Genomic DNA, 25,250 nt, shown 5'->3' with positions numbered 1-25,250 from the left:
CTGAGGAATGAGACAATTCGAGTCCAAGAGTCCTGAAACAGACGTTTGGAAACTTACAAGAAACAACTGGAAATTATTATTATTATTATTATTCTTTCTACCATGGGAAATGAAAGCCAAGTACAGGGTGGCAGCATCCCCTACGTCCCACCAGTGCCCCCCAACAAGGGCTGAGCCCCCAGCAGCCCCTCATCTCCCCCAGGACAGCCTCTTCTGGCAGGGGTGGGGGACACAGCCACCCCCAGTATTTGAATTCAGCCCCCAAAACCATTACATTGTGCTAAACGTCACAGCATCGAAATTCTATTTCAATATAATGAATAATTAAAATAAATAAAGGCTTATTTCCCTCACCTTCAAGTTCCTGGGGTTTATCTTCTACTAGATAAATCTTCAAACTTTTTTTTCTCAGTTTTTAAGACCTCAGTTTTTAAAATGCTCACGGCTCCAGGAGCTGGGGTTTTAATTAGTGCAAATGCCCTCAGCCTTGCTGTAATGGGATGCAGCTGGGAGGCACAGCTGGGCCCTGGGTTCCCTTGATGGTGGCTGCATTTTCTCCTCACCTCGATGATTGCAAGCCACCTGGCCACCCCTGCCAGCTGGGAGGGCATGGCATGGGGCAACCATGAAGTTTTGCCCGGCCAGAGTCCATCTTGGCATGGCCAAAGTCCCCCTGAGAGCAAATCTCTGCTGGGCAGGTTTCCCTCCTCGAGGTTCCATGACACAAAAAGGACATTTCATCCACCTGAGGTAGCCCTGAGAGAAGCTCAGCCTCCTGATGGCCCAGTCACAGGGTCTTGCCCTGGTCGAGCTCTTCTGCCTGGCAGCTGGACCCTCGATGAAATGAGTTGGATGGGTCTCAGCCTGTGTTTTAGCTGATTATGTCCACAGCAGCATGAAAATGAGCTGTGCAGTGAGGAGAAGATGCTCCTATGGCTCTGGGACAGGGCAGCATGGCTGGTCCTGTTGTCCTGGGACTGATCAAAGTGGCTGTGGTGGGTGGTGTGACAGAAACTGGGATGTCCCGCATGCCCAGGAGGCGCAGGCTGGATGCACTTCTAAGTAGCTCCAGCAGCTCTGGGATAAACCCTCATTGAGAGACCACTGATCTCCCAAATCAAAGACACCCTCCTCTGGGCTTCGTAGGAAACCTCAAAAGCCAAAAAATTAAGGGGGAAAGGGAAAGTTTAGTCAGAGGCCTTTCTCCTGGGGTGAGGGTGGTGTGTGGCAAAGAGGAGGTGGGAGGAAAGAGCAGGTCACCATGATGAAGGAGGAGCAGATGGAGGTAGGAACTGGCCTCAGTTCCCCTTAAACTCCTGGGGGGGTCTGAGGCAGAGGTGATGTTCACAAATCTGGTTCCCAGCCTTATCCCCAGACCATGCTGCCTTGGCCACCAAGAAGCAGGGTCTGGTGGCCCAAACCCAAGCCCCCCATCCCGGGGCACCCAGCGCACCCCAGCCCCAGAGGTGTCTCCAAAGGCAGGAGAAGGTGAGGGCACACCAAAAGCAGCCCTTCCAGTTGCCTTGGCGGGGGATGGAGAGGCAGGGCAGTGCTGGTGGAGATTGAACCTAGTGATTACTTTAAGGGATTTGCTGTCTCTTTCTTTATCCCTCTCTCTCTTTTTCTTTTTTTTTTTTTTTTTTTTTTTTTTTTTTTTTTTTTTTTTTTTTTTTTTGTTTTCCCCTTTTCCCTCCCTCTTATCCCTTTCGTGGTGCATTTGTCTTCGAGGAACCTGGGGTGTTCTTTTCATCAGTTCAATCTCTCTCTGGCACTTGAGTCCTGATTGGCTGAAGGACTTAGGGGAAAAAAAAAATCTTTAATTAAGTAGATAATCTCTTCTTAGGAAGTTCTGCGGCTCCATTTCACCAACCCCCTTTAGCTCTTACTTTGGGATTGGTTACCCTTTGCAGAAGTTGGGATTCAGGGGGCATACACCTCTTCATCACACCAGGAGCGCCGGGTGGAAAATAACTCCATCCCTTCCCTAATTTTGTTGGGTTTCTTTTCTTTTTCTTTTTTTTTATTTTATTTCTTTTCGCTGGTGGTGGTGGTACCCAAGGTGGTTTGTTTTTTTTTTTTTTTTAGGATATCCTTTCTCTCTCTTTATTTGGATTTTATATTTCACATGGACCCTTATCTGGGCATCTTCTTCCTCACTCCCTTCTTCCAATCCTGCTGTGCCTGGTGAGTATCAAGAGCACCTCAGTCTGTGTCCCAGGCAGGTGCTCTTCCCGGACACCCTAAGGAAATTCCTCTTCACCTTCCTAAATGTCCCTTCTTTTCCACTTAGCTTAGTTCTGGTCTTTAATGGGACCAGACATTTAACTAAGTCCCAACACACTTATTGGCAAGAGAGGTTAGATCCGAGCAGAGAAATTCCCCTTCTTCCCCCAGCAGTAACTCTGTGGGCCAAATCCTGAGCTGGGGTAAAAACAGAGGAGAGGAGAGTGAAAGATCTAACCCCTCATTTCCAACTGGGAAGATAACCCAATGGCAGAGCCAGGGCTTGCTGTTTCTTTCCCAAAGGCTCACATTCCGCTTGTCTCTCATCTTAATCAAATCAAGTGAGGCTTCTCCCGTGCTCCCCGAAGAGGACAGTCCCTGATTAAGAGCTCAGAGCCAGCAGGGGTGAGTTAGATCCACAGGAGCATCACTCGCTCCGGATGAGCAGCCGGAGCCCCCGCACTCCCAGGCGGGTGCAGGGTCAGGATTACACGTCCGAAATCCAGGTATTAGGATTTCCTGGGGAGATGCTTTTGGTACGGAGATTGCTACGGCTCGGTTGGTTCCCAACCACCTCGGTCCCGTCAGACCAGTCCCCCCAGTGCTGTCATCTCTTGGAGGGACCTTTTTGCTCTGTCCTAAGGGTGGTTTTAGGTTGATTTCCAGAAATGTTGTATAAGGGTGAGCAGAAAGAGATTACACTTGCATCAAATCCCGCATCATTCCTTGCAGAGTGTGTCTATCCCACACTCAAACGGAGATGGACTCAAATGACCTGGCTCCGTAGGCATTTTTTCCTACGTGATTTTTACTGAAAACCCCAATTTTATTCTCCATTCCTGTAATGCCCCGGGGAATCTGCTCAGTGGGTTACAGACTTATCTCTAACAGCGAGGAAAGTCTTTTCCTGTTCAATGACTAAAATCCCCTGCCTCCCCCACAGCAGATCTCTGGGGTTATTACCAGGGATGGAGAAACCCAAAATCCCAGAAAGAGAAACTCAGGGGTAATTGGGAACTCAGTCCTCTTAGGCTGGGAGTGAAATTCTTGTTCTTACAGAGATTTTTCTATTATCTTCATTAAAAGAATGTACAACAACTTGTTTATGTCTAAATATTATACAGAGACTTATCTCTAACAGCGAGGAAAGTCTTTTCCTGTTCAATGACTAAAATCCCCTGCCTCCCCCACAGCAGATCTCTGGGGTTATTACCAGGGATGGAGAAACCCAAAATCCCAGAAAGAGAAACTCAGGGGTAATTGGGAACTCAGTCCTCTTAGGCTGGGAGTGAAATTCTTGTTCTTACAGAGATTTTTCTATTATCTTCATTAAAAGAATGTACAACAACTTGTATATGTCTAAATATTATACAGTAGCAAACTCAAGGTAAATCTCCCTTCTGGAACATGGGGGATATTTATCTTATGTAGAGAAGTTAGGGAAGAGCTCATGCTGATTTTATTTTTCTTTTTCTGCTCTTCCTGTGTATGTCTCTCACTTTCCTCAATATACACAGGTTTAGAAAACATTAAAAGATAAGGAAAAAGAAATCAATATTCTAAAGAAACACTTGAAAGGGGAGAAATTTCAGGACACAAATTAGAGTTAAGTACAGAAATCCCAGGCGTTTTCAATGGAAGTCAGATGTCTAAATCCCCCTGTCTGCCTTTTAGAAGTTTTTATCTAAGAGAAAAGTTTAGAGATGGAGACAGCCCTGCTTCTCTCTGTGTATTACTCATAGGTCATAATTTCCTGAGAGAAAGGAAAATTGCAAACTTTCTGCAAAACAATCGCACTACAGACCCTGTCCCTTAACTCTTGAGGAGAGAAAAAAGCAAAATGTGTGGGAATAGGGCAAAAATTCTGCTTGCAGTTTTTGATGCTCTTTATCTGATCCAACAGCTTAAAACACAACAAGATTCTTCCGTTCTGTGATTTAATCGTGAGAATTGGGAGTGGGGGGCAATATAGATCAACAATAATTTTTTTTAAATATATATATATGTGGCCACTTCCCTTCTCTGAGTGTGGATTAGATTCTGCCGTGTCAGCGAGGTTGAATGGTCAGTGTGTTTCCAGATAAGCAAAATGTCAGGGTTGCACTCAGGACTTAAAAAACAAATAAATGTAGCAAAATAGAAGAAGAAAAAAAAAAAGCTAAGCTCCAAATGTTAACAAGTTGCCTCCCCGTCTCCTCCCTGTCTCTTATCCTGTGGGAATAATGTAAAAATCACTAATGCAGCAGCTTGTTTCTCAATGTTTTCTTTTACACTTCAGCTGTGAGATTGCCTTTCCTTTCCAATGTCACTGGTTTTCTAAAAAGTTGGGGGAGTTTGTACTTGAAAACGAATTCAGATCCAAAGTGCGTTTGTACCCATTTTCTGTATTTACAATAACGATAGGAAAGATGTAAATATAGTTTTCTCATTTATCCAGAGATCTGAACCAGCAGCCCCGTAGCTTGAGTGGGTGAGAAGGTATCAAACAAATACTTTAATGGGGGATTTGATAAAGCTTTTGGGGCGTATTGAACTGAGGAGCGGGGTGCTGTTATTTGTTATCGTTGTAACTGAACAGAAATTATCAGAGGTTTATTAGTATTTGATACCTGTAAAATACAATGGGACAGGTGCTTGGCAGGGTTATTTGGGTTTGGATTCAATAAAGCCAGGGTAGAGAACTCCTGCTGTAGATAGTCATTAGCTTTGAGAGAATTTCCTAATATCGGATGCAATGAGAAACCCTTGATTTGCTTTTTACCTGGTTGCACAGAGTCGCAGGGAGGGAGCAGCGTGTCCTGCCCTGGACCCTCCACGGGCTGGGGATGGGGCTGGGGGAACCTCAACAGATCCCTCTCTGCTCTGCTTCGGTCCGTGTTACCCTCTCCCGGAGTTTGAAGGTGGAGGGCAAGAGGTTTAGGTAGCTAGAAAACCCTGTCAGCTTTGTTGGAGAAGAGAAATAATTTCAAGGGTTTCCTTTCCTGGGTGTGATTTCAAAAAGTTTTAAATGCTGGTGGGTGACACCGAAGTCGTGGGAATTGGGCTGCTTTACACCCATCCTGGATGCAGCTGGATAGTTTAGGGATTTACAGTAATATGGAAAACCAGTAAAAATAAATAAATTCATAAAAAGTCACACTACAGAGACAAAAACAAAGAGAGATTCGTTTTCACAGTGATTCCTCTTCGCAGCACAGAGATGACTGGAGCAGCTTTGTCACTACATCCGAGGAACAAGCGGCTGAATTACCCTCTGTCCTTGCTGGAAACTGTATTCAAAATAGAGAGATTTTTTTTTTTCTTCTTAGCTAGATCATATGGGCAAAGACAGAAGGCAGAGAGTTTGTCTCCATTATTATCTTTCTTTCCCTTGGAGCTTAAATAAGAAAAATCCCAGCCACACGGCAGCAGCCCAATAATCAAATCGTCCCATCTCCCCTTCTCCTGAATCCACTCGTGGCTGTAAGAGTTAAATGAGGGGGGGAGAGGGGGAGTCAAGTGGACCCATCTCAATGACTCCTTTCCTTGTCTAAGTCCTCCAAACCTGCCCAGCAGTGTGCCCGCTGAGGGAAAATGCCTCCTGCCTCTCCGACTTAATAAAAATATTTAGAATATCCCGCTGGGAAATTGCTACTGTACCATTTGCTCAGCTGCAGAGGGTGAGTTGGCATATCCTGAACTCGGCCTTTTTCTGAACTTTGAGGTTTATCCCGGGAGGAGCAGAATCCTCTGCTTCAATGCAGTGATGCCCACAGGCTGTTTTGGTTGTAAAACCCTGAGTTTGGGGATTACTCTCCTCCTCCTTAAGCTGCCCCTGCAACCCCTCAGTGAGGGTTTGAGGCAAACCCTTCTTGCGCAGGGCAAATTTGGCTTTTCCCACCCAGGTGGGAAGCAACAATAAGAAAAGGGGAAAAAAAAAAAAAAGCAAGATAAGCGAGGGCTTGCAAATTCTCTAGATTTTTCCTAAACAGGGGTGTTTTACCCATTTTCTCACGGCTGCTGCCAGGGGCTCGGATTCACACCGACGCCAGCCCCAGTGTGGTCCCCAAAGCAAAGCGTTTCAGGTCAAGGCAAAGGAAAAGAAACCAGGGAAAATGGGAAACCAGATGGAAAAATGACTTGTTCGTGCCGCTACCCAGTTGGGTTGGGACGGGGAGACCCACGGAGCTTACACAGGCTGAATAGCCCCAGGTTCATGGCCCTGTGTGATTCAGGTCACCCGATGCTCTAATCACCCGGCTACAGATGCCGTCTCTCCAAGTCCCAGGAAATATTTAATTAGCTGTACAATGCAGAAGCAGCTCCCAAAGGAAAATTCCTCTGCAAAGAAAAAAAAACCAAAAAAAACCACCAAAAAACCACCAAAAACCAGCCGTCGACTTCGTGCTAAAGTACCCATGGGGGCTGGAGCGCAGCCGAGTTGGAATCCCAGGGCTGGAACAAAGGGAAGGGATCTCCTGCTCTCTCAATGTCCTGCCACAGCCCTTTCCTTCCAGTTTTAACCCAGGAAAATCTTTCCCAGCACAAGATTCATCAATATGGACACATTTCCACCAAAAAAAAAGAGAAAAGTTAGACTTGACAGAGCGAAACTTTGCCAAATAGTTCTCTCAATTCTTCCTAAACCATGAGTAATAGCAAAGTCCAGGTGTTCGGAGGTTTCCACCAGGCTATACCCTGTCTGCCCCAGTGTCCATGGCAGGGCCACACTTTGTCCCCCAGTTTGGGATGGCAAAGCCTGCTTTTGGCCATGCTTGAGCCCACCCAGGAATGCCCCCGTGATGAATTTGTAGCTGAATTTGTGTCTCTCCATAACCAGGGACATCTCTGGCTCCAGTCAGCATGGCTTGGAAACACACGGGGAGGAAAAATCATACCATAACCTGCACCTTTCCCCCCCCCACCTCCAGTGAAGGTCCACCCCGTTACTGGGATTTTCAGGGAGTGTAGAGGAGCTAGAAATGCAGAAAGCATCCCTGAATGCCTGATGGCCCCAGCTGCAGGGTGGAGAGAGGGAGAGAGCGAGGGTTAAGGCTCTGCAAGGGGTAACTAAAAAGGAGAGGCATCCTCCACTGGGAGGCATCTAGCATTTGAAGCAGAACAGTGTCTCGAGAAGAAGCTGAAGAGCCCAGTTTCTCTCTGGCTTTTTCCCAAATCACTCACTCGCTGCAAGGTCTCAACCCAGTCCTTCCACCTCTCTGGCCTCAATGTTCTTCCCTTGGGATAACAGCTCTCACCCATCTCTCTGGGGTCCCGGGGTCCCAGCAGGAAAGATATCCCTGAGACGCACCAGAAATAGTGATGAAGGTTATTTTTGCAAAACCTTGAGAGACTGGAATGAGGTGTTTGTAGGAGAAACCTCCCTCCTCTTGCTTCATTTCTGGCTAGGGATAGTTTGGGTTGGCTCTTGGGTCTTTTTAAAGCCGTGGCACAGCTAAGCTGGATTCACCCAGCCATCCTCCAAATTCCTAATGGTGGTCTTGGGCCAGGGAGCAATTAGGTTGAGGGCTTCTTTGGTGATCCTTTAGAGACCTCCTAAAATCCTTGGTTCTGCTTCAGCAGCCCCCTCCCTGCACATTCCCAGAGTTTGCTATTTCGTTTTTTTCCACCTGGAGGTGGGAGGAATGGGTTAACGCCATGGAAAGCCACAGGCAAGGAAAAACCAGGGGCCAGAAGAGTGTGAAACTGGCTGTGAAAATCTTACATTCAAAAATAAACAAACAGTAGAGGTCCTTTCATTTGCCCATGTTTTTTAAGTTTTTCCCCTTCTGTGCCAGAAGTAGGAATTACTGACCTACGGAACAGAGATGGGGATCAGGAGACTCCCAGAGCAGAAGGTTTGAGGAGCCTGCAATTTCACATTACTAAAACCAGACCCTGGGCATTTTCCACCTGGAGGTGGGAGGAATGGGTTAACGCCATGGAAAGCCACAGGCAAGGAAAAACCAGGGGCCAGAAGAGTGTGAAACTGGCTGTGAAAATCTTACATTCAAAAATAAACAAACAGTAGAGGTCCTGTCATTTGCCCGTGTTTTAAGTTTTTCCCCTTCTGTGCTAGAAGTAGGAATTACTGACCTACAGAACGGAGATGGGGATCGGGAGACCCCCAGAGCAGAAGGTTTAAGGAGCCTGCAATTTCAGATTACTAAAACCAGACCCTGGGTGTTTTCAGTACAACATTTCTCCATGAAGAGCAGCAGAATTAGGCATTTCACAGGAATACCTGCAAGAGGGCACCTTTGGAAACAGCTCGTTATGGGTTTTTTTCATATTTCACTTGGAAAACTGTAGAAAGTTTAAATGTCCCCACTCCTCCCCAGGCAGTGCCCACCAGGATAGGGAGGACGAGCGTGTTTGTGCTCAGCCATCACCTTACTGTCACCAAGAGGGGAGGGTGGGCAGCCAGAGCTGGCACCACGGGAGAAGAAGGGACTGTGGTCCGGGGTGATGCTCTCAGGACACCCCCTGTGAAGGAGCAGTGATGTGACCTCCTTCCCTCGGCGTGGTCCCCGTGGTGGGGGGGTGATGCTGGCACATGGTCCAGCTCCTGGGTCTGGGGAAATTCTACCCTGGTTTAAGCTGGGCAGCAAAAAAAAAAGCAAAGTTGGGGGAAGAGGAAAGAGCTACACAAATGAGAGGTACAAAAAAGAGCTACAAAAATGAAGGGCAGCCGTGCAGGGAAAAGCAAAAAGGAGGGAGCGGTGAGGGGGTTGGAGCCCCCCAGGTACAGCCTGTTTGGGGGAGCAGGGTGGTGGGGGGGAAGGAGAAGGCAGGGAGATGAGATGGAGAGGGGGGGGAGACCAAAGGTGCCTGCAGCCAGGAGCCAGGCAGGCTGCGGGGGGTGAGAGGAGAGCCCTGGGATGCCTGGCATTCCCCAGGCCCCTCCGCCGTCACCCCCTCCCTGCTGACACTGTCTCTGTCTTCCAGGTCAGTGAATAATTTCCTGATGACGGGCCCCAAGGTAAGAGAAATCCCTTTGATCTCTGTCCCTGATTCCACTAAAACCCAGGGAGGGAAGGGGAGGGGTGGGGGGGCTCCTCCTTCCCACTCCTCTCCATCCAGCTTTGGCCAAGAGCTCCCCTCACCCCCAGGGTTCATCCAACGAGGCAGAGGAGGGTCAGGAAAAACTTGCTACGAGCTGCAGCTCCTTGGGCTGTTTCAGCCCTGGGCAAAACTGGCCTGGGGTCTTTTAAAGCTGGTTGGGGCCAGATGTTGGAGATTTGTCCACTTGCACAGCTAAGGTGCTGTCATCTGTTCCTTCCTGATGATCAGATGATTAGCATCAGGACCAACATTCATTGAGCTGGAAAGGTACTTTCTGTAGGCCCTGCAGAACATACCCAAGAAGCACAACTGGTATTGCCAGGACCTTGTTCAGTATTTCTGACACCCCTCCTTCCTCCTTGCACCCCTCTTTCATAGGCTTTTAGTTCCTAGCCAGGACCAGTTGTAAAATTCACCCGACTTTTCTTCCCCAGGAATGCCTCCAAGCCCACCTAGCTCTTGCTACAGCCCTCAATGCTATGGTGGAGCAACCTTGCCCCAAAGCACTGCCTGCCCCCCCCGGGGCTGCGGTGAAGGAGGGGGCACCTGCTGGGCTGGAGCTCCCTGGTCTCAGAGGAGAAGGCTCTGCCCTCTCTCACGCCGGAGAGATAAGGGGTTGGCTGGCACATCTCCTAACGTGGCCAACAGCCAGCAGCTTGGCCTTCTTCCCCTGGGAGGCTCCGGCTCTGACCCAGCACAGCAGAAAATGCATTTGCTGGTGATGGTGGTGAGCTCCACTCCACAGGAGAGCCAAGCCTGAGAGACCTCCTCGGCTCTCTACAGCTTGTAAGATGATACGCAGGATATTTTTAGTTGAACACCAACCTCCTGGAGAGCCCTAGGCCATGTTCTTCCTGGTGTTACCTGCTTTTGCAGGGGGGTTGGACTAGATGATCTCAGAAGGTCCCTTCCAAGCTTGACCATCCTGTGATTCTGTGTTTTCCCCCTGAGCTTCTCCATCCACCTAGACCCCATCCAGCAGGGCCCACCATATGCAGCTCAGGGCAGGAAAGCTACACCTGCATCAGCCCCACCACTGTGCAGGAGGTAGATGAGGTTATGTTGGCTTTGAGATGGAAACTGGAGCTTCTGAGTGACTATCCTGGACCCTGGGAATAGCTCGGGGACAATCCTAGCCTGTCACCCACGGGGCTGTCCCTGCGTGTTGGCCAACACATCCTGACTCGGTTTTGCCCAGCTCTCTGACCTGCTGCTCTGCTCCTAGGCCTATCTCATCTACTCCAGCAGCGTGGCGGCCGGGGCCCAGAGCGGCATCGAGGAGTGCAAGTTCCAGTTCGCCTGGGACCGCTGGAACTGCCCCGAGAGGGCCCTGCAGCTCTCCAGCCATGGCGGGCTGCGCAGTGGTAAGGAACGCCTTGGATACCACTACTGGGACCCCCTCCCTCCAGGTTAGAGCCCTGGGGTTGGGCTCCTCCTCTCTTCCCAAGAGCCTCCTTTTCCTTCGAGGGCCAAGAAGATGCTCAGAGGGCTGGAGCACCTCTGCTGTGAAGACAGGCTGAGAGGTGGGGTTGTTCAACCTGGAGAAGAGAAGGCTCCAGGGAGACCTCAGAGCCCCTTCCAGTCCCTAAAGGGGCTCCAGGAGAGATGGGGAGGGACTCTTGATCAGGGAGGAGAGCCATTACAAGGAGGAATCGTTTTAAACTGAAAGATGAGGGGTAATGGTTTTAAACTGAAAGAGGGAGATTTAGATTAGATATGAGGAACAAATTCCTACCTGTGAGGGTGGTGAGACACTGGAACAGGTTGTCCAGAGAAGCTGTGGCTGCCCCATCCCTGGAGGGGTTCAAGGCCAGGCTGGATGGGGCTTTGAGCAACTTGGTCTGGTGGGAGGTGTCCCTGTCCATGGCAGGGGGGTTGGAACTTGATGATCTTGAAGGTCCCTTCCAACCCAAACCATTCTATGACTCTGCAATTTCTTTCCCATCCCCTGGGATGTGCCTCTCCTAGCAATGTCTCAGAGGGATCTTTCCAGGAGGCCCCTTCACCCACCAGCTCCCAGACACACGCTGGCATCTAGCTTTAACACAAGGCAGCCTTGCAATGCCAGCATCACCTCCAGACCTGCTGAGCCCCAGTTTCCATGGGACAGGAGTCTTTTGCCAGGCTGAGCCTGCCCTGTAGAGGCAGGACCTGGGTATGGAGGACAACCTCAGGCCTCTGGTGGGACTGGCAGAAGATGAGTGACTAGGGCCCCAGGCAGAGGTGGACAGAGTTGTCAAAATGGGGCCTTGAGGAGTTAATTGCAGCACAAAGTAACACTCTGGGACTGGGAGCAGGTCTCTGAACCGTTCCCATCAGGATTATCTGCTCAGATCCAGACTTTGCTGACATTAAATAAAAGCCAGAGACTCAGTGGAGTCAGCTGATGGTCACCACGCCAGTCCTGGTCAGTAGGTATGGTCAGCGCTCTGAGCCCTGGCAGTGTCCAGCAGAAGGTAAGGCTCGAGGGGGCTGTGACGAAGGAGCTCTTTGATCCTTGGAGAAGGTCCCTTCCCCTCTGGGGTGTATTAGTGAGATGTGGGGGACACTTGGCTGGCTGTGCTGTGTCCCCACTGCTGAGCTGCCACAAGGACAGCCAGCCAAGGGCCAAACTCATCCACGCCTTTGGAAAATGGCACGAGTCGCTCTGGATCGAATTTGGGAGCTTCTGTCTTTGTGCAGTTCAAGCCAAAACCAAGCTACTCCAACACGTAGGGCCAGGGGGCACCTGCTGGGCTGGAGCTCCCTGGTCTCAGAGGAGAAGGCTCTGCCCTCTCTCACGCCGGAGAGATAAGGGGTTGGCTGGCACATCTCCTAACGTGGCCAACAGCCAGCAGCTTGGCCTTCTTCCCCTGGGAGGCTCCGGCTCTGACCCAGCACAGCAGAAAATGCATTTGCTGGTGATGGTGGTGAGCTCCACTCCACAGGAGAGCCAAGCCTGAGAGACCTCCTCGGCTCTCTACAGCTTGTAAGATGGTATGCAGGATATTTTCAGTTGAACACCATCCTCCTGGGGAGCCCTAGCCATGTTCTTCCTGGTGTTACCTGCTTTTGCAGGGGGGTTGGACTAGATGATCTCAGAAGGTCCCTTCCAAGCTTGACCATCCTGTGATTCTGTGTTTTCTCCCTGAGCTTCTCCATCCACCTAGACCCCATCCAGCAGGGCCCACCATATGCAGCTCAGGGCAGGAAAGCTACACCTGCATCAGCCCCACCGCTGTGCGGGAGGTAGATGGGGTTATGTTGGCTTTGAGATGGAAACTGGATCTTCTGAGTGACTCTCCTGGACCCTGGGAATAGCTTGGGGACATTCCTAGCCTGTCACCCACGGGGCTGTCCCTGCGTGTTGGCCAACACTTCCTGACTCGGTTTTGCCCAACTCTCTGACCCGCTGCTCTGCTCCTAGGCCTATCTCATCTACTCCAGCAGCGTGGCGGCCGGGGCCCAGAGCGGCATCGAGGAGTGCAAGTTCCAGTTCGCCTGGGACCGCTGGAACTGCCCCGAGAGGGCCCTGCAGCTCTCCAGCCATGGCGGGCTGCGCAGCGGTAAGGAACACTACTGGGATCCCCTCACTCCAGGTTAGAGCCCTGGGGTTGGGCTCCTCCTTTTCCTTCGAGGGCCAAGAAGATGCTCAGAGGGCTGGAGCACCTCTGCTGTGAAGACAGGCTGAGAGTTGGGGTTGTTCAACCTGGAGAAGAAAAGGCTCCAGGGAGACTTTAGCACCCCTTCCAGTCCCTGAAGGGGTTCCAGGAGAGATGGGGAGGGACTCTTGATCAGGGAGGAGAGCCATTACAAGGAGGAATCGTTTTAAACTGAAAGAGGGAGATTTAAATTAGATATGAGGAAGAAATTCTTTCCTGTGAGGGTGGTGAGACACTGGAACAGGTTGCCCAGAGAAGCTGTGGCTGCCCCATCCCTGGATGGGCCTTTGAGCAACCTGGTCTGGTGGGAGGTGTCCCTGCCCAGGGCAGGGGGGTTGGAACTGGATGATCTTGAAGGTCCCTTCCAACCCAAACCATTCTGTGATTCTGCGATTTCTTTCCCATCCCCTGGGATGTGCCTCTCCTAGGAATATCCCAGAGGGATCTTTCCAGGAGGCCCCTTCACCCACCAGCTCCCAGACACACGCTGGCATCTAGCTTTAACACAAGGCAGCCTTGCAATGCCAGCATCACCTCCAGACCTGCTGAGCCCCAGTTTCCATGGGACAGGAGTCTTTTGCCAGGCTGAGCCTGCCCTGTAGAGGCAGGACCTGGGTATGGAGGACAACCTCAGGCCTCTGGTGGGACTGGCAGAAGATGAGTGACTAGGGCCCCAGGCAGAGGTGGACAGAGGTGTCAAAATGGGGCCTTGAGGAGTTCATTGCAGCACAAAGTAACACTCTGGGACTGGGAGCAGGTCCCTGAACCGTTCCCATCAGGATTATCTGCTCAGATCCAGACTTTGCTGACATTAAATAAAAGCCAGAGACTCAGTGGAGTCAGCTGATGGTCACCACGCCAGTCCTGGTCAGTAGGTATGGTCAGCGCTCTGAGCCCTGGCAGTGTCCAGCAGAAGGTAAGGCTCGAGGGGGCAGTGAGGAAGGAGGTCTTGGATCCTTGGAGAAGGTCCCTTCCCCTCTGGGGTGTATTAGTGAGATGTGGGGGACACTTGGCTGGCTGTGCTGTGTCCCTACTGCTGAGCTGCCAGAAGGACAGCCAAGGGCCAAACTCATCCACGCCTTTGGAAAATGGCACGAGTCGCTCTGGATCGAATTTGGGAGCTTCTGTCTTTGTGCAGTTCAAGCCAAAACCAAGCTACTCCAACACGTAGGGCCTCCTCTCCACCCCACAAAGCCCCTGCCCATTGCAAATCCCTCCCTAGGCCATCTCCTGCATGGCAGGAGTCATTTCTAGCCCTGGTGTGTCCGTGAAGCCTTCAGTGAGCCTGTTCTCCTTGTGTTCCCACTTGACAGCAAACCGAGAAACCGCCTTCGTCCACGCCATCAGCTCCGCCGGCGTCATGTACACGCTGACCCGCAACTGCAGCCTGGGGGATTTTGACAACTGTGGCTGTGACGACTCCCGCAACGGACAGTTGGGTAAGGACCAGCTGCCGGCCCCCTCCTCACACCCCAGGCCACAGCTCTTCTAGCTCTTCTCCTCACCTCCACTGAGGCCCTGCAGAAACAACTCCTCCTCCCCATCCCCACACCTGGAAATAATGCCCCGAGCAGAGCTTTGCCTGGCTCAAAACCAAAGGAGCTCCATGGAAGCCAACGGGGCCACCTCAAATTTGCACCAGCTGAGGCTGAGCCCTTGATGTTTCCCATTACTTTCTAAATGAGCAGGGAAGTAGGAGAGGGTTTGCAGTTTCCCCGGTTCAAACCAAGAACCGCTCTGTTTAATCTGCTGGAGGGAATGACCGTATCATACGGGCAGAGGAGAAGACCTGATGCCGTGCATGGAAACAGCAGGTCTGGTCAGAGCAGGGCTCATCGGGGACCAGGGTCTGCAGGACCAGGGTGGCCCCAGAGCAGGATGACCAGGGGGGAAAGCAGGGTGGGCATTCATAGACCCCCTCCAGCGTTTGTCAGGGTGGCAGCACCCAGCCTTCACCCCCTCCCCATCATGGCAGCACCCAGGTCCACAGCTGCTGAGCACCCCAGGATGGGGAAACCCAAGCTGCATCCCCTCAGCTTTCACAGAAAACACTGACATTCCCCTCTTTTCTTTCGAAAGGAAAAAGGTCAAATTTCAAATTAGCAAAATGTTCTAAAAGCCTTTCCCCACCCCGCCACACTGGGCAGTCGGTACGTGTCAGTTGATGACCAGCTCCTCTGGAGTTTTATTATTCAGTAATTTGTTTTATTGGCTAATAGTTTTTAAAACAGCTAATATTTTTAAAAACTGTTGGCGAATAGTTTTAAAACAGTTTTAAAACACTGCTTCTTAGGTGTCGGAGGCGTGGGACAGCCCACCTCTAGCAGAGCAAGAATTTTGGGCGATGACACACCAAATTTTATCCTCTCTGGAAGACCGCGTTAGTCACGCTACGCTTCTTTTCCCCCAAACGTATCTGTTTTTCATGAAAATTTTCCATCGTGAACTTAAAACCACGGAAGGCAAAGGAAACTTTTGGGCTTGTCCAAAACAGTGTTGATTCAATCCTAAATTCCGTTGCGCTGAATCCAAGTTGGTGAAAGGTTTCCATTCTCCCTCCAGCCCCAGCTCTTGATTTGGGAGAGAAATCTCTTCATCATCTTCATAATTACCCACCTCCCACGAGACCCCCCTGCCTTTCCCTGGGAGAAGGGACCACGATGCTCGGGGGGAGTCAAGGGCCGGGTCTTTCGAGAGAGGCACAAAGGCCATGAAACCACAACTCCCGAGCTGGGTCGCCGAGGCGTGTTGGGGTCAGAATGTTCCATATTTCAAATCTTCATGCAGAATTTGGCATTTTTCTCTAGGAGGAAAAAGATGTAAACGGCATGACGTGTTTCTAGTCGGCCCCAGCTCGGTTATGGAGCTCCCACGTGGGTAGCAAGAGCTGTGTGCTCTCACGGGGACCTGTGCCAGGTCCTTTGTTTCTTCACGATAATTGGAAAACCAGACCCTTCTGAGATACCAAACATCATCCCAAGATTCCGGGGGTACCAAAAATGGGGTCTTCTTTGTTAGCAAGATGCTGTCCCCATGAGTCAGACTGAACCAGTTCAAGTCAGGGTTGGAAGGAAGGTGATTAAAGACCCAAAGCCTTATCTATCTTTGAGGTCCCTTCCAACCCTAACCATTCTATGCTTCTATGAGTCTGTCCCCATGAGTCAGACTGAACCAGTTCAAGTCAGGGTTGGAAGGAAGGTGATTAAAGACCCAAAGCCTTATCTATCTTTGAGGTGCCTTCCAACCCTAACCTTTCTATGATTCTATGATTGTATACAGCTGCTAGTGCAGGATAATTAACAGCTGCTGAATCCTGCTCTATAGAAAGCCTGGAAATCCCTGGGTTTGTCACACAGGACCTGCTACTCCATTGCCACTTACTGTCCAGGCCTCAGTAGACGTGGCGTGAGCCCGAGGGGAAGGAATCAGGGAGTATCGTGGGGTGAAAGGCTGGATTTGCCCCACAACCTCTGTTCCATCCCATCACTTCTGAGACCCTTTCTTGTCACTGGACCCTCAAGCAAGGCTGGTTCCCTGACAGCACACCTCTCATCTCCTTCCCCAGGGGGGCAAGGCTGGCTGTGGGGAGGCTGCAGCGACAACGTGGGCTTCGGGGAAGCCATTTCCAAGCAGTTTGTGGATGCCCTGGAGACAGGACAAGACGCCAGAGCTGCTATGAACCTGCATAACAACGAGGCGGGTAGAAAGGTGAGCCCCTCTCCCCCCTCCAGACCTGCCAGCACAGACCAGTTTGGCTCTGGCCATTCGCTGGAGAGAGCCACAACCTGCCATTACTAAAATGTGTCCAGAAGAAACTACTACCTTGCCGAGGAGAAGGGGATGGCACCAGTACTGATCCGATGGACAGACCAGTTTGGCTCTGGCCATTCGCTGGAGAGAGCCACAACCTGCCATTACTAAAATGTGTCCAGAAGAAACTACTACCTTGCCGAGGAGAAGAGGATGGCAGCAGTACTGACCCGATAAGTGGTGGTTGTTCTAAGGTAGCAAACCTTCTGAGATTACTCTGTTAATGGCTTCCTGCTGTCCTCTTTTCTCCCAGTTTGAGTAGGGAAGCTACCATGGAGAAGCCAACAACCCCCGGGCAGGACTCCTATGGAGGGAGGGTCGATGATAACCCTTCCATAGGTCTGGAGCCAGGTGTCTCCAGCACAGAAATGACCCCTCAGGACCTTCTCCTGAACCCCCTTCTCCTTCTCTCCTCACCCTGTAGGCGGTGAAAGGGACCATGAAGAGGACTTGCAAGTGCCACGGCGTGTCGGGGAGCTGCACCACCCAGACCTGCTGGCTGCAGCTGCCCGAGTTCCGGGAGGTGGGCACCTACCTCAAGGAGAGATACCACAAAGCCCTGAAGGTGGACTTGCTGCAGGGGGCAGGCAACAGCGCTGCCAGCCGGGGCGCCATCGCCGAGACCTTCAGCTCCATCTCCAAGAAGGAGCTGGTCCATTTAGAAGACTCTCCCGACTACTGCCTGGAGAACAAGACGCTGGGGCTGCTGGGGACGGAGGGCAGGGAGTGCCTGAAGAGGGGCAAGGCCCTCAGCAAGTGGGAGAAGCGGAGCTGCCGGCGGCTGTGCGGGGACTGTGGGCTGGCCGTGGAGGAGAGGAGAGCTGAGATGGTCTCCAGCTGCAACTGCAAGTTCCACTGGTGCTGCGCCGTGCGGTGCGAGCAGTGCCGCAAACGGGTCACCAAGTACTTCTGCGTCCGCAAGGAGAAGCGGGAGAGGAGCGGGGGCGGCGGCGGGGCCAACCGCAAGCTCAAGAGAAAGCTCTAACTCCCCTCTCCTTCCTCCCTTTGGTCCTCTCTCTCTGCCCTTCTCCTCTCCTGCCCTTCCCCGTCCACCCCCGGCACCGTCTCCCTTTGGCTCAGTTTTGTCTCGTTCTCAATACCCTCTTGGTGGGGCTTGGGCAAGGCAAAAGAGCTTGTATGAGCCCCCAGCCTTGGCCACCCAGGGCATTTCCCATTAGCACAGTGGGTGATGACTTCTAGGAAGACCCTCAAGTGTTGAGAAAAGCAAGTGTTGACCCTCAACTGTTGAGATTTGGTCCTTTCCACTCGGAGTCACTCTATCCTGGATGCAGTCCTGAGTGGCATGATCTGACATGCTCTGGGTGGTCCTGCTTTAGCAGGGGAGTTGGACTAGATGATCTCTATGGTCCCTTCCAACTCTAAAAATTCAGTGAAATTCAGTGAAATCCAGTCACCATGGGTTTTTATAGCTGAAGACACAGGTGGTCTCCACTTTTCAGCTTGTCTGTTCCCCCCCCCCAAAAAGCACCTGCTCTGGGCTTTTGAGAAAGTGAGATCAACAGTTGGGAAAGCACAAGGAAGCTAAGATGGCACCACCAGAGCTGGGCAACTCAGAGCGGTAATCCCTAAAACAGAAGAGGCTTCTGGAAAAAAAAAAAAAAAAAAAAAAAGGCACTAAAATAAAGTTGTTATTGCCTTTTATTAAGCCCTACACTCTAAGGGAATAGAAAAGGCACACAACTCCTTCCTGCAGCAAGCCAGGAGGCCTGCAGTGCTGCTTCCCATCCTTTGACAGCTTTGCTGAGCCCTCCAAGAGCTTTACTTTGCATTGGAGATGGCAGCAGCAAGACTGAAGCTGCTGCTCAACCTGCCCATTAAACCTCTGCCCAAAAGAGAAGTCCTACCACTTGCTTTTTACACCCTTTCTCCACCTGCTCGACCTGCCCATTAAACTGCTGCCCAAAAGAGAAGTCCCACCACTTGCTTTTTACACCCTTTCTCCGCATCTTCTAAGCCTCCAGGTCCAATCTCCCTTCTCACCCCAACATCCCTGCCCGAGCCCTTGATTGAATGATGCTATAAAGATGCCCTCACGCTTCTCTGGTCCCTTTTTCCCCCCAAATCTTTCCCAGAGAGGAGGTGCCAGCCCAGCCCATTCACCCACCTCCCGGTGTCCTTGCCAAGCACTCTTACCCCACAGCTAACTAACTAAATCCTTCCTCCTAGCCTGAGAAAATAATGTCAGTTACTATTTAATGCTGTTGTAAATAGGAAAGTGAAGCACTTTGAAGTTTAATTTATTGCACAGTTACTGTGATGTATACAGAAACAGTTTCTCCTCTCCCGCCTGTTGTATATATTCTATAGGCTCAGCAAGCAGCGGGAAGGTCGGGTCGATGCATCCCTGTCCCCTCCAACCTCCCCCAGTTGGGGTTGGGGTGGGGAAGGGGGGGAAGAAGCCATCAGCTCCAGGAGGACCTGGGGAAGTTCACTGCGCCACCACGGTGACCTCCCCGCCCCGGGCTGTGATGTTTGAAGTGTCCTTTAGCCAGATGAGAAGCCAGCAGAGCGAAGCTACTGGCCATTAGACCCGTCTCATAGCCAAGATTTGTAAACCAATAGCCAATGCAATAAATCAGTAGCCAAGTGCTTGCAAAATGCTGTTGTGTCTAAGTGGTTGGGTGGGGTTTTTTTTTCATCCAGTTGGGTGGGTGGATGGATGGGAGGTAGTTGCATCTCTGGAGACTAAAACCCAGCTGCTTGCCCATCCGTTGAGCAGAAGAGCTGAGCAGTTCCCTCCACACAGCACAACCTTGGTCCCTACCAGGATGGGAAAGGGCCTGAGGGCTCCTCAAGCTTTCATCCAACTGCAGGAAAGGGGGTGGGAAGATGGGGGCCCAGGTGCCTTCCTCAGAGATGATACATTAAAGACACTCAGCAAGACTGGATGTGTCCCTTAAGTTATTAAATACCCTCACAATCCAAGGACTACTCCTTTGGGGTGGGAATTTGGACCCAGGGCAAGCTGGGCTCTCCCCAGAGGACGAGTGTTCACGCCAAGCAATAAGCTGGCCCTTCAAAAATGGCAAGAAACATTATCGGCCCATTCTCAGGGAAACCTAAACCACTTCCACATCACACACAAACCATCAGCAGTTTGCACAAAGGTGCTTACTCCTGCAGTGACCCTGCCCTGGGTCTCCCCTGCACCTCCACCAGCAGTTCTTCCATCTCCCTGTGGTGGGAACACACTCTTGGGCAGGAAAGCAAAGAGGTGGCGAGAGCCACCAGCAGACCCTGCCCTGGGTCTCCCCTGCACCTCCATCAGCAGTTCTTCCATCTCCCTGAGGTAGGAACCCACCCTTGGGCAGGAAAGCAAAGAGGTGGTGAGAGCCACCAGCAAGGAAAGCTCCATCGTGGGCTGGATGAGGACCACCACAGGGCAGAGAGGACCCCTGGTAGCCCCTTGCCCCTCTGGTGCTCCCCATTCCACAGCCAGCCAGAAACCTAAGGAAAGGAGAAGATGGAAAGGAGAAGATGTGGAAGCTCTTTCCCATTTCCTCCCCCTCCTCAGGCTGTGCTACCCCATCCCTCCCCTGCTGCCATTATTGCCCCACGGAGGGTGTGGGATGTGCCCCACTGAGCACGGTGACTCCTGTTGGTGAAGGGGACAACAAGGGGGGAGCATTACAAAAGGGGGGAGCGTTACAAGCCCCCAAGCCCCACCACCACCGCCTGCTTTTTTTTTTATTTTTTTCCTTTTTTTTTTTTTTTTCTCTGGGGGGGAGTTACAAAAGGGGGGGGGTTTCCAAGCCCCCAAGCCCCCCCCCCCCCGCCTGCTTTTTTTTTTTTTTTCCTCTTTTTTTTTTTTTTCCTGGGAGAAAAACCCTCGCCATCGCAGCTGCAAAATGTGCTGACCTCAGCAGCGGGTCGGGGCCGGAGGGGTCCCCCCCCTCCCCGGCACAAGGAGCCCCCCGAGCTGGAAAGGCAGTGGCTGCCATTGTGCGGGGGGATTGGATGCTTCCATGTATTCATTTCGGGTTTAATGAAGGCGCATTCCTCAGAGGAGAAATATTTACATTCAGCTTCCCAGGTGGTCACCTTCGCCCAGATGACACACAAACAGGCAGTTCCCCCCCCCCTTCCCCATATCTCCCCCCCTCCTCCTCTTCCCGGCTCCCTTTTCCAATCCAGAGCTCTTTAGAGGGCTCGGGGAGGAGGGGGAACAGAATAGAGAAGGGAACAAAATGCTAATAAATCAGCCCAGCCGGCCCTTTTTCCCCTCCCCTCTGTGGAGTCAATGGAAAGTGTCATTTCACATGCTAATCCCCCTCGGATCTCTTCACAACACCTTTTTTCCGAAAAGTGTTTGGGAAAAGTCCTTGTGGCCCGTTTACAGCTCCCCGCCGCTTCGGATTCCTTCTTGTCTAAGGCCGCGGCCCCCGTGTGGGTCTCTCCCTCCAGCAGGGCTCCTTACAAAAACCATCTCAACAAAGACTTTGGAGTTCATCAGCCTCCCACTGAAATTCACAGCTGCTGAACAAACTAATCCCCTCTCCGGCCCTTTCTTCCTTTCAATGGGTTCTTGGCTTCAAAGACACTTTGGGAAAGGACTTTGTGGGGACTCACACTGCTCCCTCAATAGAAGTTAGTGCAAGCATTATCTTCAGAGCAAGTGGCTTTACAAACAAATACTGCCTAACAATCTCTGCCCCTCCAGCTCCCCCAAACACACACACAAGCCCCAGCCTGCAGACATGATGTTATCTGCCACAGGATTAGAGCTCTGTTCTCTGGGCCCAGGGATCCTTTTCCTACCTCCCCCCCCCCCCTTCTCACCCAACAGAAAGGGCTTTCTCTCTCCCTGTGCAGGGATGCTGTGGTCGCATGTGCCCAACATGGGAGGAGGAAACGCCGAGGAGCCGCTTGCCCATGGAGCAGAAATGGTTGCCAGCCAGCAGAGACAGTGCTATTAATGGAGGAGCACCTTCCAGCGGGACTGGAGAGGACATTCCCCACACCAGGGCCACAGAGATGGGGCTTCCACCACAAGCCTCTCAAAGACCCTGGAGTGGGTCACCTCGCCTCATGCCCCCCCTGCACAACTTCCCTTCCAAGAGTTTTAGGGATGGTGCTCTCTCTTTGTCAACCCCAAAGACCTTCTCACCCAACAGAAAGGGCTTTCTCTCTCCCAGTGCAGGGATGCTGTGGTCGCATGTGCCCAACATGGGAGGAGGAAACGCCGAGGAGCCGCTTGCCCATGGAGCAGAAATGGTTGCCAGCCAGCAGAGACAGTGCTATTAATGGAGGAGCACCTTCCAGCGGGACTGGAGAGGACATTCCCCACACCAGGGCCACAGAGATGGGGCTTCCACCACAAGCCTCTCAAAGACCCTGGAGTGGGTCACCTCGCCTCATGCCCCCCCTGCACAACTTCCCTTCCAAGAGTTTTAGGGATGGTGCTCTCTGGGGTAAACCCAAAGGAAAACTGAGCAATGGCAGGACAAAGGGACAAGCAGGAATTCATGGAGAATCCGTGCTTATTTCTCAGCCGTGCAAGTGGCCTGAGTTAAAGAAAGAGAGAGCCCACACAGGGTACTGGATCCAGAAAGGCAGAATCTAAAGAAAGAGAGAGCCCACACAGGGTACTGTAACTGGATCCAGAAAGGCAGAATGTAAGAAATACCAGGCTTGTTAAATGATCTCAGAGAACTAGGACTTCCCTTATACACTCGTTAAGCAAATCTATGCCTCTGGGGTAACCTGGGGTCATTACACCAGTGCTGACCTCTGAAAATCAGTTTGTACCTCCCTGATGAGGGACAGCTGGGAGGGCAGACTGGTCACCAACTGCTCCTAGCTCAGGCTGCAAAAGCTCTGCAAGACTCCCTTCCGCTCAGTGTTTGCCCCTGCCAGAAGCAGAACTAAGAAAGGCTGGTCCTGAACACGTGCGATGGGAGAGTAACACCCCAAAACTCTAATAAACCCTTGTCCCTTCCCAGCAACGGCCCTTCAAGTCTCCTGGAGCCAGAGGTGCCAAACCTATGGAAAAAAAAAGCCAGCAGAGGTGCCAAACCTATGGAAAAAAAAGCCAGCAGCATCACAAAACACAGCTTTTATTTTACTGTTCTGTAATCTCTCAGTGCATCAAACCGCAGCAATAGAAACAACACAGCAGCAACAAGGAGGCACTTTGACCTGGAAAGGAGAGAATGAGACGTGTCCTCTCCCTCCTTTCTCGGATTCTTCTCCCCTCCTAAGTCTCCTGGCGGAGCAAATCTCCTGATTTGTTTAAGTCACTGAGCCACAGCCCCACGACGGCGTTGTCGCTCAAGCAGAAAGCGGAGGAAGCAGGGGCTGGCTGGAGCCAGATGTTGGGAAGAAGCCTGGCTCCCAGCTGGGGCCCAACCATTACGCTGCCCAGTTAGCACAGAAGAGGATGAGAGGGAGAGGAAGGCAAGGACAGAGGAAGAGAGGGAAAGATACACACACACACAGAGATGTGCCCTAAAATCCTACCTGCCTTCCCACCCGGCTTCCTTCCCCAGGACAGACACGCTTCATTTGTCTATTTTACCCCAGAGGAAGTTCCACAGTGATGAAAAACCTCAGCGCAGTCATGTCCTCAAGACCTGGCAGCATCACCTCCTGCAGCATATTCCTACCACCGTAGTGCCAAGGGGCCTTGGAGAACCACCTTTGTGTGTACCTTTGTAGGCAAAATGATTGCACCACACTTGGAGCAATGAGCTGTCTCCCCATGCTCCAGCCTGGACTGGTCAGAGTAGCTTGAGGGGACTCTTTATGGGACCTGAACAACCCCTGCTGCTCCTAAAGCCCCGTGACTGCCCAAAAAGCCCGATGGAGGAAGCCTTTAGATAACATCAGTGGGCAAAATGCCAGCTACACTAATATAAAGGAAGAGAAAAAGGCCAGGAGCCGGAGAGGGTGACTTTTAGCCCAAAACCAGGATGCAACAGGCTCTGGAGCACACAGAGCAGTCCAACCTTTGAGCATTCCTGAATGGGGGAATGCCTGGAGATAGAAGTTGGATCCAGCCCTGGGCCTGAAAGATAAAGGGCTCAAGCCTGCAGCTTATGGGAGGAAAAGATAGAAGGGAGGGGAGACAGAAGTTAATAGGAGACTTGGGTGAAGAAGAGAGAGAGAACCCCAGCTAGCCCAGAGCAAGCTGGTATTAGCCCTAATTGCAGCAGGAGAAGGGTGCAGAGGGGTGAGAGGGTGAGCCAAGGCTGAGAATGAAGAGAAAGGAAGAACCAGAGGAGAGATCCTCACTGCAGCCCCAAGGGAGCGGGGACACCCCAGCGTTGGGTCCCCAGGGAGCCCAGCCATCACTCAGGCAGTTCACACTGCAGCAGGGAACAGAGCCTGAGGCTCTTCTGCCTGGTGGCACTGCAGGTGCCACAGCCCTGTTTGTCTCCTAAAAATAAAAAGCCAAACAAGCAACGGCAGCCTAGGCAGGGAGGAGTTTCCCCTTTGTGCCAGGGAAACAAGAAAGAGGGAGGATTCTGTGCAACCTGGACAGCCCGAAATTGAGATCCCCAGGCTGGGAAGCAGCCTCAGACTAGTGAAAAAAATGAAGAGAGAGTAAGAACAGTCTCCAAGGAGTCCCAGGCCCCAGTTGGCTGTCTGGAGAGCGGATGGGGCCAGCACAGTTCCAGGCACTGGCACGGACTTACTTCTCCAGAGTCAGAAGGAGAGTCCACAACCTGCTGCACAACAAGGGGTGAGGGAGTCCACCGGTTCTCGCTGTGCACCCTTCCAGCTGCTCCACGCTTTACACATTCAGCTTGCCAGCAATGGTCATGAGGACCTTCAGGATGGGCATGAAACCAGAGACCTCGCTGAAACTGCTGCTGCTCACCACCTGGGTGTGAACCAGGAGACCCTGCTGGTAGTTCCTAGCCTCGATGCAGCGGGCAATTTCATGGAGACCCATGAGGATGGTTGGAGAGAGCTGTGGGGAGGGAGCAGAAATGAGTCAGAGTGCTCAGAACTGTAACACAGCCCCTCACTTCCCTCCAAACCCTTCCCTCCTCTTCTCTACCTCCTCTTCTCCACCTCATCCTCACCAAACTGCACCTACACAGTCAAGCACCAGCAGGAAGGACACCCTGCTTCTTCCTTCCATTTCCCAGGCCACAACAAACATTAATCTAATACCCAGCCTGGATTATAGTGAATGCAGATGCCAAGTAATGACATTTCAGCCTTAATTGAATATCTGATGTATCTGAGGAGGTCAAAGGTCCATCTAGCACAGAATCCTGTCTCTGTTCAGACCTAATAGGGATACTCAGGAGAAGGGTGTGTGTTAAAAGGATTCTTCCCTTGATAGCTACCCCTCCAGCAATTGGCATTGGCAGTTTCAGAGGCTTCCAAGCCAGAGGTTACACTAAGTTCACACTTAAAAACTACCCCCAATTGTCCATTCCACTCTGGAATATAATTTCTGGGGGCAAAATGACCCCCCCAAAGCACCTTCCCAGATTTTCCTTACGCTATGTCTTGGCCAAGATGAAGGAAGATGAGATAAGGCTGGCTGGATTCAAG

At 51.6% G+C, this 25,250-nt stretch overlaps 2 protein-coding genes across 3 annotated transcripts in view; one reads left to right on the top strand and one right to left on the bottom strand.

Moving 5' to 3' along the window:
• The first annotated feature begins 953 nt into the window (after window positions 1-953).
• On the top strand, window positions 954-17,778 carry WNT8B (wingless-type MMTV integration site family member 8B). The gene is made up of 7 exons (XM_014956163.1): window positions 954-1,045; window positions 2,086-2,184; window positions 9,151-9,184; window positions 10,493-10,631; window positions 14,222-14,347; window positions 16,474-16,616; window positions 17,143-17,778. Exons 1-7 carry the CDS (start codon window positions 954-956, stop codon window positions 17,701-17,703), a joined length of 1,194 nt encoding a protein of 397 aa, XP_014811649.1. The 3' UTR covers window positions 17,704-17,778.
• Window positions 17,779-22,778: 5,000 nt separating this feature from the next.
• Window positions 22,779-25,250, bottom strand: part of SEC31B (SEC31 homolog B, COPII coat complex component) — a 31,858-nt gene continuing 29,386 nt past the window's right edge. Inside the window, exon 26 of one of the 2 annotated variants that reach the window (XM_014956341.1) lies at window positions 22,779-24,654. In XM_014956341.1, the coding sequence (XP_014811827.1) occupies window positions 24,475-24,654 (180 nt within the window). In that variant the 3' untranslated portion in view covers window positions 22,779-24,474. The remainder of the gene's footprint in view (window positions 24,655-25,250) is intronic. The other variant, XM_014956342.1, reaches the window with a different exon arrangement.

This window comes from Calidris pugnax, unplaced genomic scaffold, assembly GCF_001431845.1.
Source record: "Calidris pugnax isolate Ruff unplaced genomic scaffold, ASM143184v1 scaffold196, whole genome shotgun sequence".
NCBI lineage: Eukaryota > Metazoa > Chordata > Aves > Charadriiformes > Scolopacidae > Calidris > Calidris pugnax.
Note: the sequence above shows the minus strand (reverse complement) of the source record. Positions and strands in the feature narration are given on the sequence as shown.

Coding starts and splice junctions, on each gene's coding strand:
- WNT8B (XM_014956163.1), top strand. CDS start 954: ATGGCTGGTCCTGTTGTCCTGGGACTGATCAAAGTGGCTGTGGTGGGT. Junction 14,348..16,473: donor CTCCCGCAACGGACAGTTGG/GTAAGGACCAGC, acceptor CTCCTTCCCCAG/GGGGGCAAGGCTGGCTGTGG. Junction 16,617..17,142: donor ACAACGAGGCGGGTAGAAAG/GTGAGCCCCTCT, acceptor CTCACCCTGTAG/GCGGTGAAAGGGACCATGAA.